This window comes from Schistocerca nitens, chromosome 3, assembly GCF_023898315.1.
Source record: "Schistocerca nitens isolate TAMUIC-IGC-003100 chromosome 3, iqSchNite1.1, whole genome shotgun sequence".
Lineage (NCBI taxonomy): Eukaryota > Metazoa > Arthropoda > Insecta > Orthoptera > Acrididae > Schistocerca > Schistocerca nitens.
Window position 1 is genome coordinate 600,757,425 of NC_064616.1, and position 18,390 is coordinate 600,775,814.

The 18,390-nt window shown below is 48.4% G+C and overlaps 1 protein-coding gene across 1 annotated transcript in view; it reads right to left on the reverse strand.

Annotated features, from left to right (window-relative positions):
- Positions 1-4,671: 4,671 nt before the first annotated feature.
- LOC126248525 (uncharacterized) overlaps positions 4,672-18,390 on the reverse strand; it is a 169,836-nt gene continuing 156,117 nt past the window's right edge. Inside the window, exon 10 of the mRNA XM_049949577.1 lies at positions 4,672-6,444. Coding sequence (XP_049805534.1) covers positions 6,385-6,444 — 60 coding nt within the window. The 3' untranslated portion in view covers positions 4,672-6,384. The remainder of the gene's footprint in view (positions 6,445-18,390) is intronic.

An 18,390-nucleotide genomic window follows, 5' to 3' on the forward strand; every position in this document is an offset into this window, starting at 1 on the left:
ACTTCAGTTGATTGATGAAAGGAGGAAGTACAAACATGTTCCGGGAAAATCAGGAATACAGAAATACAAGTCGCTGAGGAATGAAATAAATAGGAAGTGCAGGGAAGCTAAGACGAAATGGCTGCAGGAAAAATGTGAAGACATCGAAAAAGATATGATTGTCGGAAGGACAGACTCAGCATACAGGAAAGTCAAAACAACCTTTGGTGACATTAAAAGCAACGGTGGTAACATTAAGAGTGCAACGGGAATTCCACTGTTAAATGCAGAGGAGAGAGCAGATAGGTGGAAAGAATACATTGAAAGCCTCTATGAGGGTGAAGATTTGTCTGATGTGATAGAAGAAGAAACAGGAGTCGATTTAGAAGAGATAGGTGATCCAGTATTAGAATCGGGATTTAAAAGAGCTTTGGAGGACTTACGGTCAAATAAGGCAGAAGGGATAGATAACATTCCATCAGAATTTCTGAAATCATTGGGGGAAGCGGCAACAAAACGACTATTCACGTTGGTGTGTAGAATATATTAGTCTGGCGACATACCGTCTGACTTTCGGAAAAGCATCATTCACAAAATTCCGAAGACGGCAAGAGCTGACATGTGCGAGAATTATCGCACAATCAGCTTAACAGCTCATGCATCGAAGCTGCTTACAAGAATAATATACAGAAGAATGGAAAAGAAAATTGAGAATGCGCTAGGTGACGATCAGTTTGGCTTTAGGAAAAGTAAAGGGACGAGAGACGCAATTCTGACGTTACGGCTAATAATGGAAGCAAGGATAAAGAAAAATCAAGACACTTTCATAGGATTTGTCGACCTGGAAAGAGCGTTCGACAATATAAAATGGTGCAAGCTGTTCGAGATTCTGAAAAAAGTAGGGGTAAGCTATAGGGAGAGACGGGTAGTATACAATATGTACAACAACCAAGAGGGAATAATAAGAGTGGACGATCAAGAACGAAGTGCTCGTATTAAGAAGGGTGTAAGACAAGGCTGTAGCCTTTCACCCCTACTCTTCAATCTGTACATCGAGGAAGCAATGATGGAAATAAAAGAAAGGTTCAGGAGTGGAATTAAAATACAAGGTGAAAGGATATCAATGATACGATTCGCTGATGACATTGCTATCCTGAGTGAAAGTGAAGAAGAATTAAATGATCTGCTGAACGGAATGAACAGTCTAATGAGTACACAGTATGGTTTGAGAGTAAATCGGAGAAAGACGAAGGTAATTAGAAGTAGTAGAAATGAGAACAGCGAGAAACTTAACATCAGGATTGATGGTCACGAAGTCAATGAAGTTAAGGAATTCTGCTACCTAGGCGGTAAAATAACCAATGACGGACGGAGCAAGGAGGACATCAAAAGCAGACTCGCTATGGCAAAAAAGGCATTTCTGGCCAAGAGAAGTCTACTAATATCAAATACCGGCCTTAATTTGAGGAAGAAATTTCTAAGGATGTACGTCTAGAGTACAGCATTGTATGGTAGTGAAACATGGACTGTGGGAAAACCGGAACAGAAGAGAATCGATGCATTTGAGATGTGGTGCTACAGACGAATGTTGAAAATTAGGTGGACTGATAAGGTAAGGAATGAGGAGGTTCTATGCAGAATCGGAGAGGAAAGGAATATGTGGAAAACACTCATAAGGAGAAGGAACAGGATGATAGGACATCTGCTAAGACATGACGGAATGACTTCCATGGTACTAGAGGGAGCTGTAGAGGGCAAAAACTGTAGAGGAAGACAGAGATTTGAATGCGTCAAGCAAATAATTGAGGACGTAGGTTGCAAGTGCTACTCTGAGATGAAGAGGTTAGCACAGGAAAGGAATTCGTGGCGGGCCGCATCAAACCAGTCAGTAGACAAAAAAGTTCTTGACAACATTATTACGACCACATGAGCCGATCAGAATCCTATATAAAAAATTCCGTACCTTTGATCAGTAAATTAAACGGCATAGTAGTCAATGCAGAGGACATAAGATAGTTATAATGTGATACCGCTATTTACTATCGGTCTGCTCAATGAGGTACTGTGACAGCTGAATCGGATTGTTCCTCCCAATATTGCTGAACTGTTTAAATATTGCCTCACGACCACACATTACAAATCGAAAGATGACTTCTATGAACAGACAGATGGCATGGCTATGCCGAGCACCTTAAGCGCAGTTACAGCGAATTTATTTATGGAAATATTCGAGGAGTAGGCATTGGAAACTGTCAACAAAAAACCCAAATATTTGGTTCCTGTACACAGACAGGTTTGTTTTGTGGAGGCATGGCGGAGAGGAACTAGGTCGTTTTCACAAGCATGTCAGCGTGATTAACCCCAAGATTCAGTTTACCATGGGAGTGGAGGCACACAGAAGATTAAAATTTCTTCATGTGCTAGTTTTCAAGAAAGATGGTAGCTTAGACCACACAGTTTACCGAAAACCTATGCACACAGTCAGTTACCTACACCAGGATTTGAACCATCACCCACAACAAAAGCGAGGCATCATAAAAGCGTTGGTGGGTAGAGCAAGTAACATTTTCCGAACCAGAGCTGCTTGACGCAGAATTAAAACACCTCACAATGTATTGCACAAGAATTGTTATTTGTCTGCTGGGGTAAGAAGAGCATCAAGACTGCCATTCAACAATCACAGCGATACAAAAGCGCCAGTGAATTCAAAAGTTTTCCTACCTTTTGCTTAGCACGTTAGTGACCACATACGAAAAGTATTTATTAAACGGAACATTGTGGTACTCTACAAACCCACCTGGAAATTCCGAATCATCTGAAATTGGCTAAGGACGCTCGTAAATTTCTGGAAAAAGTAGGAATTTATAGGATTTCGTGTAGTCGTGGGGAGGTGGATGCGGGTACTACAAAATGAATGGTAAAAAATGGCTAAAAGAGCTCAAGGATAACTATAGCAGGGAAGAGACTGCCATATCAGCTGTTTCGAAATATGCTTTGCATCCAGGAGACCACCACATTCATTTTGATAGGACTCAAGTACTGACACCCACATGCAGATCCATGAAATGCTATAGAGGCCGTAGAGATTGTAGAACAACCAAGGAATTTCAGTAGGTAGGAGGAGGGCGTGAAATTTAATGACATTCGGATCCTGGTGCTTTAAGATGTGTACAAGTCCGTCACTGTGGGGTAATAGTAACAGTGGACGATGGCGGCTGACAATGGCCAATTGTTCCTAGGTATTCAAAGCCTGTGGCATCACGCCGGTGTGTGGGAGCACACAGACAGAATTTTCCTGCAGTTAGTAGCGAGAGAGGGGTGTGTTATCACACACTCCATATGAAATCCATCCGACCACACTATAATAGCCCATAATATTTTATTACTCGTATGTTTTCTGTACTATATGTATTGCAAACTTTTATTTGTGAATGTTTTCCTGGCTCTTGGCACATACTTTCTGACTTAATATTGGGAAAGGGTTTCTTTCTACCATCCATTGGGGAAAGAGGATGCGAGTTTTTTTTGGCTCTGAGCACTATGGGACCTAACATCTGAAGTCATCAGTCCCCTAGAACTTAGAAATACTTAAACCTAGCTAACCTAAGGACATCACACACATCCATGCCCGAAACAGGATTCGAACCTGCGACCGTAGCGGTCGCGCGCTTCCAGATTGAAGCGCCTAGAACCGGCCGCCGATACAAGTTTTACTTGTAGTTATTGTGATCCTTTTCATTAAAAACATTACAGCTCAAAGCTGAATTTTTGGGCACTTTATGTCGTTCTCAAGTGTCTAACTTTCGACACATTCCCAGAGTTCAGTGCATCAGCTTTGTCTATTTAGTAATACACAATGTTACTTCCCCAGCTGTTCACATCCTGGAATAAAATTAAATGTTATGTTAATAGTTTGCCAATATTAACTTATTACATGCATATAAACTTGTACACTTCTGTGAGAATTATACAGACATACCTTTAAGCTAATTTGAACACAATATTTCAGTATTACTCGCATTATTTTACTTTATAGGCTATGTCAGTCCAAAAGAAGATGTACCGGTCACTTTCAACAACTGAATACCGTTGACTGCAGCTGTCTAAATATTATACAGTAACAAAATATTCAAAATATGCGAGATAGTCACACTATCCAACCATTTTGTATACCGTCCTTAAAATGTGGTTCCTTCACTTCTATTAAGATATATGTATTATAGATATCCAGGTCCCTTTATTAACTTTGAGTTATTAATTTCGCTTGTGCTACGCTTTAAAACACTTATTTGTATTACAAATACAATTTTGTAGCCCAGGTAGTAAATCAAACTGTGATTCTGTAAAACTGTAATGGGTAGCAAAACAAGAACAACAGTTCACGATATGAGTGACATTTAACAGAATTGTTATACACATAAAATTACTTTTGAAAGTGTTTCCACGATCCTCTCAAGTTGAAACTTTAATACTATGTGGGGGAAAACATTATCTTTCACGTTTTTTGAAAATTATGTATATATATTTTTTCAACTAATTATATCATTTGAAAGCCCTTTAACTGAGTTTTCAAATAAATTCAGTTTCACTGTTCTACCTTAAATTGAACACAACTTGTGAAAAAATCGATACTGTTCTGAAAGTAAATTTTTATTTATTTATTTATTTTTTTATACATTTTAAGCACTCATTACTCAGTGACTTATCGTCAACAAAGTGGAGACAATTGCTTGTGTCACTATTTATGAATTGTACATGACTATTTAATTTCAAATAAATCCGTAGCACTTTTCGATCTAACATTGAATGAGTGGTGAGATACGAAGTTATCAGAATTACATTGGCGACAACTTACAGTGCAGTTATTCTATTAATTGGCAAAGCTTCCCTCTGGATACCACCATATTACAAAGCAAATGAAAAATTATTTAGCCACACTGAAATACATATTTAAATTCAGAGATTTTGTAGTTTATTAGTATGACTTAAATAAAAAACATCACAGCAGATTAGGAAATGTCAAAAAAATTACATAAGCATTTAATAAAAATACTCAGAAATATTCTTTAAAAATCAATTATCACAGAAACTGATGACATTGCAACTAACATACCAGCCACATTTAGTAAAAATATCCAAAAGTATAACAGGTAACTGCAATCACAGCAACTAATAAATAGATGTGAATTATGTGCAACGTTTAATGAGAAGTTAAAAATATTATTTATAACTGTGTGAGATTATGAGAATTCATGTCAATAGCATCACTCACTTCCTGAGAATCTACATTCAATTAGAGGAGGAATGGGTACTTCTATTACTGAGAACATTCAGTCATCATTAAGTGGTAAAGAAAATTATCAGTAAAGTAACTTATTACGATTGTAAACACCACTTACATCAAAAGTAAATTCACATAAGAAAATTATCTATAACTGATTACATTACATAAAATTAGACTATGAATAATCATGAAAATATTGATATAATACTTAACTCCCTTGGAGGAATACAAACAACAGAATGACTAAAGATAATCACTCAGCATATAGCTCACATACTAACATTTGTGTAAGCCCAAAACCAAGTACTGAAAAAGCTATTTCATCTGACACAAAGCTCCCATGTTGCAGTTCTTATTTACGCACTTGTCATTATCTCATCTTCATATGAAAACTTCATAACCACTCCAATTTTATAATTCTCGATTTTTACAGAATTCAAAACATAATACAAATTTTCAAAATCATGAATATTACAAACACATGGATTATAGTTCCAAAAAAGCTGCTAAACCATTTTATACAGTATCTGGAAGAACAGCCTATTATTATAGAGCTGATTCATCAATTTCTTCGTCTCTTCAATGATAACAAGTTAGCTAACTTATGTTCTGTGGAAATATTTGAGATACACAACTTTTCTTTTAAAGTGTACAAAAGAGATGAGATGGAGAAATTAGGGAGTGGCCACTCAATAACACAATCGTAATTAATTTTTCTTTTATCGTAAAGTATTCTTATAGTGTGTTTTTACAGTATGCAACTGGGAAATGGAATATAGTTGTGATAAAAATTTTGAGAAGAGGATAGGAAAGAGAAAGGTTTCTAGATAATGGAATGAAGATTTAGAGAAAATGGAGTGAGAATGGTCCGTTTACTAGTGTGTTAAAACCACGAGAGGGAAGCAAAGCACCCATAAAGAAGGAAGGAAATGTATTAAATGAGAAACACGTGCAGCCATATTGTAAATATAAAGAAAAAAGAGGAGCACAAGATAGAAAGTAGGTGGGTAGTTGGTAAAAGAGAGCTCAAAAAGGAACAGAGCTCATGCTGTCCCCGTAATTGAATATTATGGTGACTTTGGAAACAATCAAATCTGGTCTCGATGTGTACTGCTGGACATTTACAACTGCAGGTTTATAGTAAATGGTGGCCTTTTGAGATGAATGGTTACCAGTTTTCCCTGAAACAGTGAAAGAAACAATACATGTAACGAAATTAAACATGAAGTAGAAAATGTATTTACTATTAACTATACTTGTTGAACAGTTTGTCAGGTCATTAAATTTTATGAAGTCCAACAATTTGCATGCAAATAAAAAAAAAAGAAGAGCCATGCATTTTCAAATACAAGTCCTTTTCATACATATGTGCATGTGTGTTCACAAAAAAACTTAGTTGAGAGCATCAAAATAAGAACAGTCAGAATTGTTATGAGATTGACAACTGGAATAAAAAAATGACTTATCAAATTTGCAATTAGTCCTGTGCTACAAAAAACTTTGTCTCCTGCAGTACAGTCATTCTATCAATACCCATAATGCCAGACATGCCTGACAGAGAGAGACAGAGAGAGTTGAAACCTACTATGTTACTTCCATCTGCCATCATTCTGGAGTAAAGTGGTAGCGTCAAAATGTCATCTGGTGTTTAAACTGCCTGCTATTCAGGCAACTATAATGCAAAGAATAACAAGCTGTTCCCATATGTTTGCTCAAAGAGTCAAACTTTTTTCACCACTTAGCATTTCATCATCTCCTACGAGCTTTTAAGATTCCTTACATCTGTAAGCTAAAGGCACCATTTCGTGGATTCTGTATGTTGCATGTTAAACAGAGTTAGTATTCAGCATTAACTCTTTTTTACCTTTCTGCACGCAAGGAACAATTTTCAATTGTGATGTCAATTAAGGAATACAAAGTACACACAATAAATACTGAATGAGTGTGAGTGGGTGATAGTGTTGTGTGTATATCAATTTAATAAGAATAGAATTGAAAACTATGTACCTATGTGAAGCATTTCCTAGCACTGTTGGCTGTAAACAGAGAGAACTGGTGATTCATGAGGCATGGGGGAAAGAAAAAGAGGATACTGCCAACACCGTGAAGTATTTCCTGTGGAAAATGCAATACGCCAGTGAAAATTGTCAGAAGACCAACCACCATGTTGCTGAAATACATTTCTCCAGAGCTTACATCACTGCCTTGTTACATACAGCTCCGGTTAGTAGCAGAAAAAAGCAGGCATTAATTAATCAGAAATTTCTAAATTATGATAAAAAATTAAAACTTAGTTTAACAAAACTTAAGTGAAGATTAGAACAGGTAAAGGCACAAATAACACAATAAAACTACATTTGAGGCAGAAAAATTTTATATGGACTAGACGAAAAATGAATGTGTCAGTTTGGAACACAAAACAGGCATAATTATTTTCCATTTATCAATGGAAATGGCGCCACTAGAGAAGTAATAGTGACAGAGGACTGGGTTCGGAGGAGCTGGTTGACAGAAGGTGACTTGGGTGTGGTGCAGCACAGGTGTCTACATTGCAGCAGGCAGTGGACCACAAGTCACTGGGACAGGGCATGGAATGGGTGGTCACAGGGGCCACCGGTGTGTGTGAGCCCGTGTCACCGGCCCGGGCCCAGGGGCACGACCGGCTCGGGCGGAGCCCGGGGGCACGACCGGCACGGGCGGGGCCCGGGGGCACGACCGGCACGGGCGGGGCCCGGGGGCACGACCGGCACGGGCGGGGCCCGGGGGCACGACCGGCACGGGCGGGGCCCGGGGGCACGACCGGCACGGGCGGGGCCCGGGGGCACGACCGGCACGGGCGGGGCCGGGCGCAGGGGCATGAACGGCCCGGGCGGGCTCCAGGCTCGAGGGCACAATCACCCTGGGCAGGGTAGGGCTTGAGGGTATGAGCACCTTACCTGAACAGCTTGGGTGCTGGGGCATTGGCACAAGGGGCCTGGGGGGACAGAAGGGGTTCTTGATGGTGGATGATGCAAAAGGTTGGGAGGAAGAAACACAGGACTGGGGGTAGACGCGCGTGAGGGTTTGGGGGTAGTCGCGCATGACAGGGGTCGTAGTCTCGGATGACAGGGGTCGTAGTCGTGCCGGACTCTGGGAGTGGTCATACCATAGTCACGTGGGACTTTGGGGGTAGGGCATGCAGGAATTGGGTACGGGACAGGCTTTAGGGCTCGATCAGCTTGCTTAGGGGTTGGTTGCAGGAGCATACTAATCAGAGGGCTGAGCACCTCAGTTGGGAAGGGCTGATGGAGGCCTGAGTGGCTTGTGTGGTGGGGGTCAAGAGGTCCCAATCAACTTAAGGGGGACTGGTATCCCAAGCTGCTTTGTGAGGCCAGGGGCCTGAAGAGGTTGTGTGCTGGGGCACTGGCACGAGGGGCTGGGAGGCAGGTCTGGAGCAAGTCACGCAGGACTCAGAGGTGTAGTCATGAATGACTGCGGGGGTAGTTAAGCAGGTCTTGGCAAGTGGCAGTCATGTGAGACTGTGGGTGGTTGGGCATGCAGGAATTGGGTAGGGGCTTGAGAGACATGGGGTTGGTTAAGAAAGGTGTGGGGCAGGGCAGGAGGGACTTGCAGGCATGAAGGTTTTGACGGTCTATCATGTAGCAGGGGTGGTGTGGGGAAACAATTAGTGGGAGGAGCAGTCATGGGGGCTGTAGCGAGCCTTCATGGTCGTGGCAGCCACTCTGTGGCCACTGATGATATGTGTGTTGGCGCAGGGGCATCGTGACAATAGGTGTGTTGTTGGAGGAGGTCTACCCAGAAACATGTTGGCCTTAGGGTACAGGTGCCACAGTCCCTCTTATAAGATTTGTGTTGCCCTTGGGGGAGCCTCCAACAAAAGACGAGAGATGAGGTGGGAGCCACAGCCACGACCAGCGATTGGGCTGGGCGCCACTGCCATGACCAGCGATCGGGCTGGGTGCCACCGCTAGGACTAGTGACTGGGCTGGGCGCCACCGCCACGACCAGCGATTGGGCTGGGCACCACCACCACGACCAGAGATCAGGGAGGGCGCCACCGACATGATCAGCGGTGTGAACGTCAACACCATGACCAACAATCAGGGTAGGCGAGACCATCACGACCAACGAATGAGGTAGGTAGCACCACAACTACCAATTGGGGTGTGTGAGACTGCCACAATCAGAAATTGGGGCAAGCGCCAACAGTCGAGCACCGATCGCACTGAGCAAAGCATCAAGAGCACTTATGGGGGAAGCACTGACAGGTTTGCGTGCACTGGTTGGGGATCAGTATCACTGGGGTGAGCAACAGTTGATGCTGAGTACCAGTTGGTGTTGAGTGCCACCAGTCAGGGCATGGGTTGGTGTTGAGTGCCACCAGTGTGAGTACATTGCATTGAGCACCTTTGACGTAAGGCTTGAAGCCAGGATTCAAGCAGTGAGGCCCAATTGGGGAGGGAGCAGGAATTGGACGATGTGCAGTGTGGCTGTGGCAGCGGGGGCCCGGCCGGGTGGAGGCGACGGCGCAGGGCCCGGCCGGGTGGAGGCGACGGCGCGGGGCCCGGTTGGGTGGAGGCTTGATGAAGGTGGAGGCAAGTCCATCAGATCTGTTGGAGGTGAATGCAATTGTGTGTTCTTGTTGTGGATGGCAGCCTGAGAGCATAGGTAGGGTGGCAGGAGTGGCAGCTGGCAAAGTAGGATGGGGTAGTTTGTGTTGCAGCTGCAGAAGGTGGGTGGGGCGCCTTTTGTCGCGGGTGGGGAAGGGGGTGGGGTGCCTTTTGTCGTGGTTGGGGAAGGGGGCTGGGGCGTCTTTTATAGCGGCTGGGGAAGGGGGGCTGGGGTAGGGGGGGCATAAAACCTGGCAATGAGGAGGTAGGGGACAGAAAATCTGTCAATGAGGCGGTAGGGGACAGCAAACCTGGCAATGAGACGGTAGGGGACAGCAAACCTGGCAATGAGGCGGTAGGGGACAGCAAACTCGACAGCCAGCAGCAAGAAAGCAAGTGACAGGAAGCCAAGGGGCCGATAATGAAGCAGTAGATGACAGCAAGCCCAGAATCCAGCTGGTAGGGGATGGCAAGCCCAGTAGCCAGCAGTTTGCAAGTGACAGCAAGCCCAGGGGCTGATAATGATGGGGTAGGTGACAGCAAGCCTGGTGATCCATAATGAAGGGGTAGGGAGAGTAAGCTCAGCGGCCAGTAAAGAAGGGGTAGGCAATGGCAAGCCCAGTGGCTGGCAGTGAGTAGTTGGGGAAGGCAAGCCAGGTGACCTGCACTACGAGTGGCTCAGAATGAGAGAGTAGGAGATGACAGGCCTAGCAATCTCCAAGCCCGATGGCTGACAATGAGGAGGTAGGTGACAGCAATAGCTAACGAGGGGGCAGGGGGGCACCAACGAGGGGGCAGGGGGGCACCAACGAGGGGCCAGGGGGGCACCAACGAGGGGCCAGGGGGGCACCAACGAGGGGCCAGGGGGGCACCAACGAGGGGCCAGGGGGGCACCAACGAGGGGCCAGGGGGGCACCAACGAGGGGCCAGGGGGGCACCAACGAGGGGCCAGGGGGGCACCAACGAGGGGCCAGGGGGGCACCAACGAGGGGCCAGGGGGGCACCAACGAGGGGCCAGGGGGGCACCAACGAGGGGCCAGGGGGGCACCAACGAGGGGCCAGGGGGGCACCAACGAGGGGCCAGGGGGGCACCAACGAGGGGCCAGGGGGGCACCAACGAGGGGCCAGGGGGGCACCAACGAGGGGCCAGGGGGGCACCAACGAGGGGCCAGGGGGGCACCAACGAGGGGCCAGGGGGGCACCAACGAGGGGCCAGGGGGGCACCAACGAGGGGCCAGGGGGGCACCAACGAGGGGCCAGGGGGGCACCAACGAGGGGCCAGGGGGGCACCAACGAGGGGCCAGGGGGGCACCAACGAGGGGCCAGGGGGGCACCAACGAGGGGCCAGGGGGGCACCAACGAGGGGCCAGGGGGGCACCAACGAGGGGGCAGGGGGCCACCAACGAGGGGGCAGGGGGCACCAACAAGGGGGCAGGGGGCACCAACGAGGGGGCAGGGGGCACCAACAAGGGGACAGGCAACTGAAACGAGGGCAGTATGTGTCGGCAAGTCTCATAGCCAGGAATCAGGTTCAGGGAATAGCAAGCCAGTCAGCTGGCAACCAGGAGTAGAGTATGGCACACAAGGCAGCTGGCAACCAGGAGGTAGCTGATGACACGGCTGGCAGCTGCCAATGACGGAGTAGGGAACGCCAAGCCCCACATCCGGAAATGAGGCAGTAGGGGTGGGGAGACAAGCCCCACATCCAGCTATGAGATGGTAAGGGGTGGCAAGAACCACATCTGGCAATAAGGGGATAGGTTATGGCGAGCCTCATGTTCCGCAATGTACCAGTAGAGGTCTGCAAGCCCCACATGTCAATGAGGCATGTGGGGACGGCAAGTCTCAGGTCAGGTAATGTGAGGTTAGGGGAAGCCAAGCATGGTGACTGGCAGTGAGGGGTAGTGGATGTCATAGAGGGTGTGTGGAACGACAAAGACGGGGTATGGGACAGCAAGTATGCCATCTAGCCAAGAGGCAGTATGGGAGGGACAGTAGGGTGCCTGGCCAAGAGGCAGTAGGGGACGGACAGTACAGTGGCTGGCCAAGTGGTATATGATGGCAAGTACAGCAGCTGGCCACGAGTGGCTGACCAACAGGTGGTATGGGATAAACGTATGGCAGTTGGGCAAGAGGTGGTATGAGACAGCAATAATGGCAGCTGGCATACAGGTGGCATCGGACAGCAAGTAAACAGCTGGCCTAGAGGTGGCATGGGACAGCAAGTACAGTGGCTGGCCTACAGATGGTATGAAACAGCAAGTACAGTGGCTGGCCTACAGATGGTATGAAACAGGAAGTACAGCAGCTGGGATAGGGATGACATGGGACAACAGGTGGTATGGGATGGCAAGCTCCATGTCCAGCAATGAGGAGGCATGGGATGACAAATCCCACATCAGGCAATGAGGGAGTAGGGGATGTCAAGCCCCATGTCAGGCAACAAGGGAGGCAGTGGGGGACAAGCCCCATGTCTGGAAACAATGGGATAGGGGATGCCGAACCTGGTGGCTCACAAGCAGCGGGTATGGGATGCCAAACCTGGTGGCTAGCATCAAGGTGGTTGGGAATGTCAGGCCCGACAGACAGCAATGAGGGGTAGGGAATGGTGTATGGAACATCAAAGAGTGGGTATGGGAGAGCAAGTATGGCGACTGGCCAATAATTTGTATGGGACAAAAAGTACGGCAGGTGGTATGGGAGAGAAAGTGTGGCGACTGGCCACGAGGTGTTATGGGAAGGAAAGTGTGGCGACTGGCCACGAGGTGTTATGGGAAGGACAGTGTGGTGGCTGACCACGAGGTGTTATGGGAAGGAAAGTACAGTGGCTGGACAAGAGGTGCTATAGGATGTAAAGATTGGTGGCTGGCCAAGAGGTGGAGTAGGGCATGTGATGAAAAGTATGGCAGTTGGCCAAGTGGTGATATGGGATGGAGAATATGGAGGCTGCCAAGTAGTGGTATGGGATGGAAAGTACGAGGGCTGGCTAAGTGGTGGTATGGTATGGAAAGTATGAGGGCTGGCTAAGTGGTGGTATGGGATGGAAAGTATTGGGGCTAGCTAAGTGGTGGTATGGGATGGAAAGTATGGGGGCTAGTTAAGTGGCGGTATGGGACGGAAAGTACAGTGGCTGGACAAGAGGTGGTATGTGATAGAAAGTATGGTGGCTGGTCAAGAGGTGCTATGGGATGGAAATTATGGCGGCTGGCCAAGAAGTGCTATGGGATTGAACATATGGTGATTGGCCAAGAGGTTGAACAGGACATGTGACAGGAAGAATGGCAGCTGGCCAAGAAGTGGTACAGGCTCAAAGGCATGATGACTGGCCAAGAGGTGGTATAGGACAGAATGTACAATGGCTGACCTACAGTTGGTATAGAACAGGAATATGGCAGCTGGGCTAGAGTTGGCATGGAACAGCAAGATTGGCAGCTGGGCTAGAGGTGGCATGGAACAGCAAGAGTGGCAGCTGGGCTAGAGGTGGCATGGAACAGCAAGAGTGGCGGCTGGGCTAGAGGTGGCATGGAACAGCAAGAGTGGCAGCTGGGCTAGAGGTGGCATGGAACAGCAAGTACGACAGCTGGCCAACAGATGTCTGGAACAGAAAGTACAGCAGCTGGCCTAGAGATGTATGGGACGGCAAGTACAGCAGCTGGCCTAGAGATGTATGGGATGGCAAGTACAGCAGCTGGCCTAGAGATGTATGGGACAGCAAGTACAGCAGCTGGCCTAGAGATGTATGGGACGGCAAGTACAGCAGCTGGCCTAGAGACATATGGGAGAGCAAGTATGGCAGCTTGCCTAGAGACATATGGGAGAGCAAGTATGGCAGCTGGCCTAGAGACATATGGAACAGCAAGTATGGCAGCTGGCCTAGAGACATATGGGAGAGCAAGTATGGCAGCTGGCCTAGAGACATATGGGAGAGCAAGTATGGCAGCTGGCCTAGAGACATATGGGAGAGCAAGTATGGCAGCTGGCCTAGAGACGTATGGGAGAGCAAGTATGGCAGCTGGCCTCTAGTTGGTATGATACAGCAAGTACAATGCCTGAACTAGGGAGGGTAGTGGGCAGGAAGCACAGTGGCTGGCCTAGAGTTGGCATGGGAAGGCAACTATGGTGGTCGGTCTAGAGGTGATATGGGACAAGGGGTGGCAAGCCCCATGTCCGGCAATGAGGGGGTAGGGGAGGACAAGGCCTATGTGCAGCAATGAGGAGGTAGGGGACAGGAAGCCACATATCCAGCTATAGGGGGGTAGGGGACGGCAAGCCACATATCCAGCTGTAGGGAGGTAGGGGATGGGAAGCCATAAATCTGGCAAGAAGTGGGTAGGAGGCAAGCACCACGTCCAACAACAAGTGGGTAGGAGGCAAGCACCATGTCCGAATACAAGTGGGTAGGATGCAAGCACCACGTCCGGCAACATGTGGGTAGGAGGCAAGCACCACGTCCGGCAACTAGTGGATAGGACGCAAGCTCTAAGTATGACAACGACAAGGTACGAAGCAAGCCCTATGTCTGGCAAACAGGGGGTAATGGACTGCAAGCTCAGCAGCCAGCAATCAGGATGTAGGAGAAACCAAGACTGGTGACCACCAAAAAGAGAGCAGGTGACGACAGGCCAGACGGAAAGTATTGAATGGTAGGGGATGACACAGAGGGTGTATTGACTGCCAAAGAGGGGGTAAGAGACAACACGTACGGTGGCTGGTCAATATGTCATATGGGACAAAACGTAAGGTGGCTGGAGAAGAGATTGTATGGAATGGACAATACGGAGGCTGGGCAAGAGGTGGTATGGGACAGCGTGTGCAGTGGCTGGACAAGAGATTGTTGAGATCACAATTAAGATTGCGGACCAGGAGGTGGTACAACAAATAAGGTAGCTGACCAAGAAGGGTTATGGGGTGGAATGTATGGCAGCTGGCCAAGAGGTGGTATGAGACTGCATGTACAGCAGCTGGCCAAGAGGTGGTATGGGACGGCAAGTACAGTGACTGGCCTAGAGGTTGTAAGGGACAGCAAGAACAGTGGGTGGCCAAGAGGAGACATGGGACAAGAGGTGTTATGGGATGGCAAGCCCCATTTCTGTCAATGAGGAGGCAGGGAATGACAAACCCTACATCTGGCAACAATGTGGTAGTGAACAAGTACCATGTCTGGGAATGAGTAAGGGGAAGCCAAGCATCTTGACCAGCAACAAGAAGGTAGGGAACAGCAAGTCCAGCAGCCAGCAATGAGGGGTAGTGGATGGTATAGATGGGGTATGGAATGCCAAAGAGTGGGTATGGGACAGCAAGTATGGCAACTGGCCAATAAATGGTATGAGATGAAAAGTATGGAGGCTGGCAAAGAGAAGGTACGGGACACCAAGTACCTCGGGTGGCCAAGAGGTGGTATGGGACATGAGGCAGCAGGGGACGGCAAGCCTGACCTCTAGCAATGAGGAGGTATGGGTCAGCAAGCCCAGGTCCAGCAATAAGCGGGTATGCGACGCCAAGCATGCCAATCAGGAATGAGGGGTAGGATACATCATAGAGTGTGTGTGGAATGCAAAGAGGGGGTATGGAACAGCAAGTAAGGCAGCTGGGCTATATGTCATGTTGGACAAAAAGGAAGGCAGCTGGCAAAGAGATGGTATGGAACAAGAAGTATGGTGGATGACCAAGAGGTGGAATGGGACGAAAATTACGGTGGCTGGTCAAGAGGTAGTAGAGGATGGCAAGCCCCACATCGAGCAATGGGGGATATGTGATGACAAGCTCAAAGTCCGGCACTCAGGTGGTAGGGGATGCTAGGCCTGGTGACCAGCATTGAGGGTAGGGGATGGCATAGAGAGTGTGTGAACGCCAAAGAGAGAGTATGTGACACCAAGTATGGTATGGGACAGTAGGTTTGGCAGCTGGCCTAGAGGTGGTGCAGGACAGAAAGTACGGCAGCTTTCCCAGAGGTGGTAGGGGACAACAAGTTCCACATCTGGCAATATTGGGGTAGGGTATGGCCAGTCTTCTGCCAGCAATTAGGGGTAGGGGAGGGCAAGCCCCATGGTAGGCAATGAGGAGGTTGGGGACGGAAAGCCCCACATCCAGCAAAGAGGTGGTAGGGGACGGTAAGCCCCTTGTCTGGCAAAGCTGGTCTAGGGAATGGCAAGCCCCTAGTCCAGCAAAGCTGGTCTAGGGGATGGCAAGCCCCTAGTCCAGCAAAGCTGGTCTAGGGGATGGCAAGCCCCTGGTCCAGCAATGCTGGGCTAGGGTACGGCAAGCCGCTGGTCCAGCAATGAGGGGCTAGCGGAAAGCAAGACCCACATCTGGCAATGAGGGGGTAGAGAATGGCAAAGCCTCATGTCCAGCAATGAGAGGGTAGGGGACAAGCCCCATGTCTGGCAACAAGGGGGATAGGGGATGGCAAGCAGGGCAGTTGGCAAGCAGAGCATAGGGGACTCCAAGCATCATGACCAGCAACAAGGAGGTAGGGGACAGTAGGCCTGGCTGCTGGCAGTGAGGGTAAGGGACGGTATTGAGGGTGTATGGAATGCCAAAGAGAAGGTATGTAATAGCAAGTATGGCAGTTGGCCAATATGTGGTATAGGAAAAAAGAATTGTGTCTGGCAAAGAGATGGTATGGGACTCAGGTATGGTGGCTGGCCAAGAGGTGGCATGGGACAGTATGCAAAATGGCTGACCTACAGTTGGTATAGGACAGGAATGTGGCAGCTGGCCTAGAGGTGGCACAGAACAGCAAGTACAGCAGCTGGCCTCGAGGTGGTACGGGACAGCAAGTACAGCAGCTTGCTTTGAGGTGGTATGGGATAGCAAGTACAATGCCTGACCTACAGGTGGTATGGGACATGAAGTACAGCGGCTGGCCTAGAGGTGGCATGGGACAGCAATGACAGTGGCTGGCCTAGAAGTGGCGTAGGAAAGCAATTACAGTGGCTGGCCTAGAGGCAGCATAGGAAAGAAATTGCAGTGGCTGGCCTAGAGGCAGCATAGGATAGCAATTACAGTGGCTGGCCTAGAGGCAGCATAGGATAGCAATTACAGTGGCTGGCCTAGAGGTGGCATAGGAAAGCAATTACAGTGGCTGGCCTAGAGGCGGCATAGGAAAGCAATTACAGTGGCTGGCCTAGAGGCGGCATAGGAAAGCAATTACAGTGGCTGGCCTAGAGGTGGAATGGACAAGAGGTGGGCAAGCCCCACATCCAGCAATGAGTAGGTAGGCGAAGGCAAGGCCCACATCCGGCAATGAGTAGGTAGGCGAAGGCAAGGCCCACATCCGGCAATGAGTAGGTAGGCGAAGGCAAGGCCCACATCCGGCAATGAGTAGGTAGGCGAAGGCAAGGCCCACATCCGGCAATGAGTAGGTAGGGGAAGGCAAGGCCCACTTCCACCAACGAGGAGGTAAGGGACGGCAATCCCCATGTCCGGCAATGAGGTTCTAGGGGACAGCAAGCCATATATCTGGGGGGAGGGGGGGGAGGGGATGGGAAGCCCCACGTCTGGCAACAAAAGGGTAGTAGGCAAGTCCCAAGTTTGGCAATGGGGGGAAGGGGGGTAGAAAGTAAGCCCCATGTCTGGCAACAAGGGGGTATGAGATGTCAAGTGGCAAGCAGATTGATGAAAAGCCTCACGACCACCAAAAAGGAGGCATGGGATGGCAGGCCTGGCAGCCAGCAATGAATTGTAGGAGAGGGCACAGAGGGTGTATTGAATGCCAAAGAGGGGGTATGGAAAAAGTATGGCGGCTTCCCAATATGAGGTATGGGACAAAAAGTACGGTGACTGGCAAAGAGATGGTATGGAATGAATAGTACAGAGTTTGGCCAAGAGGTGGTATGGTATGTCATGTACACTGGCTGGCCAGGAGATAGTATGGCATGGCTTGTACAGTGGCTGGCCAGGAGGTGGCATGGCATGGCATGGCTTGTACAGTGGCTGGCCAGGAGGTGGCATGGCATGGCTTGTACAGTGGCTGGTCAAGAAGTGGCTGAGAGGGCAAGTAAGGTGGCTGGCCACGACATAATATTGCACAGCAATGTGAATGGCTCAGAGGTGGCATGGGATAGCAAGTACACCATCTGGACTACAGGTGGTGTGGGGCAGCTAGTACAGCAGCTGACATAGAGGTGGTATGGGACAGCTAGTATAACAGCTGGCCTAGAGGTGGTATGGGACGGGGTACGGCAGCTGGCCTAGTGGTGGTGTGGGTCAGCAAATATGGCAGACAGTATAGAGGTAGTATGGGATGGAACTACAGTGGCTGGCTTAGAGGGTGTATGGGTAAGTACAATGACTGACATGCAGGTGGCTCAGGACGGAAAGTACCGTGGTTGGCCAAGATGTGGTGTGGGATGAAAAGTATGGCAGCTGGCTAAGATATGGTATAGGGCATGGAACAGAAAGTATGGCGTTTGACCACGAGGTGGTATGGGACAGGAAGTATGGGTGTGGCCAAGAAGTTGCTTGGGACAGAAAGTACAGTCGCCCACCAACAGGTGGTATGGTATGGAAGGTCAG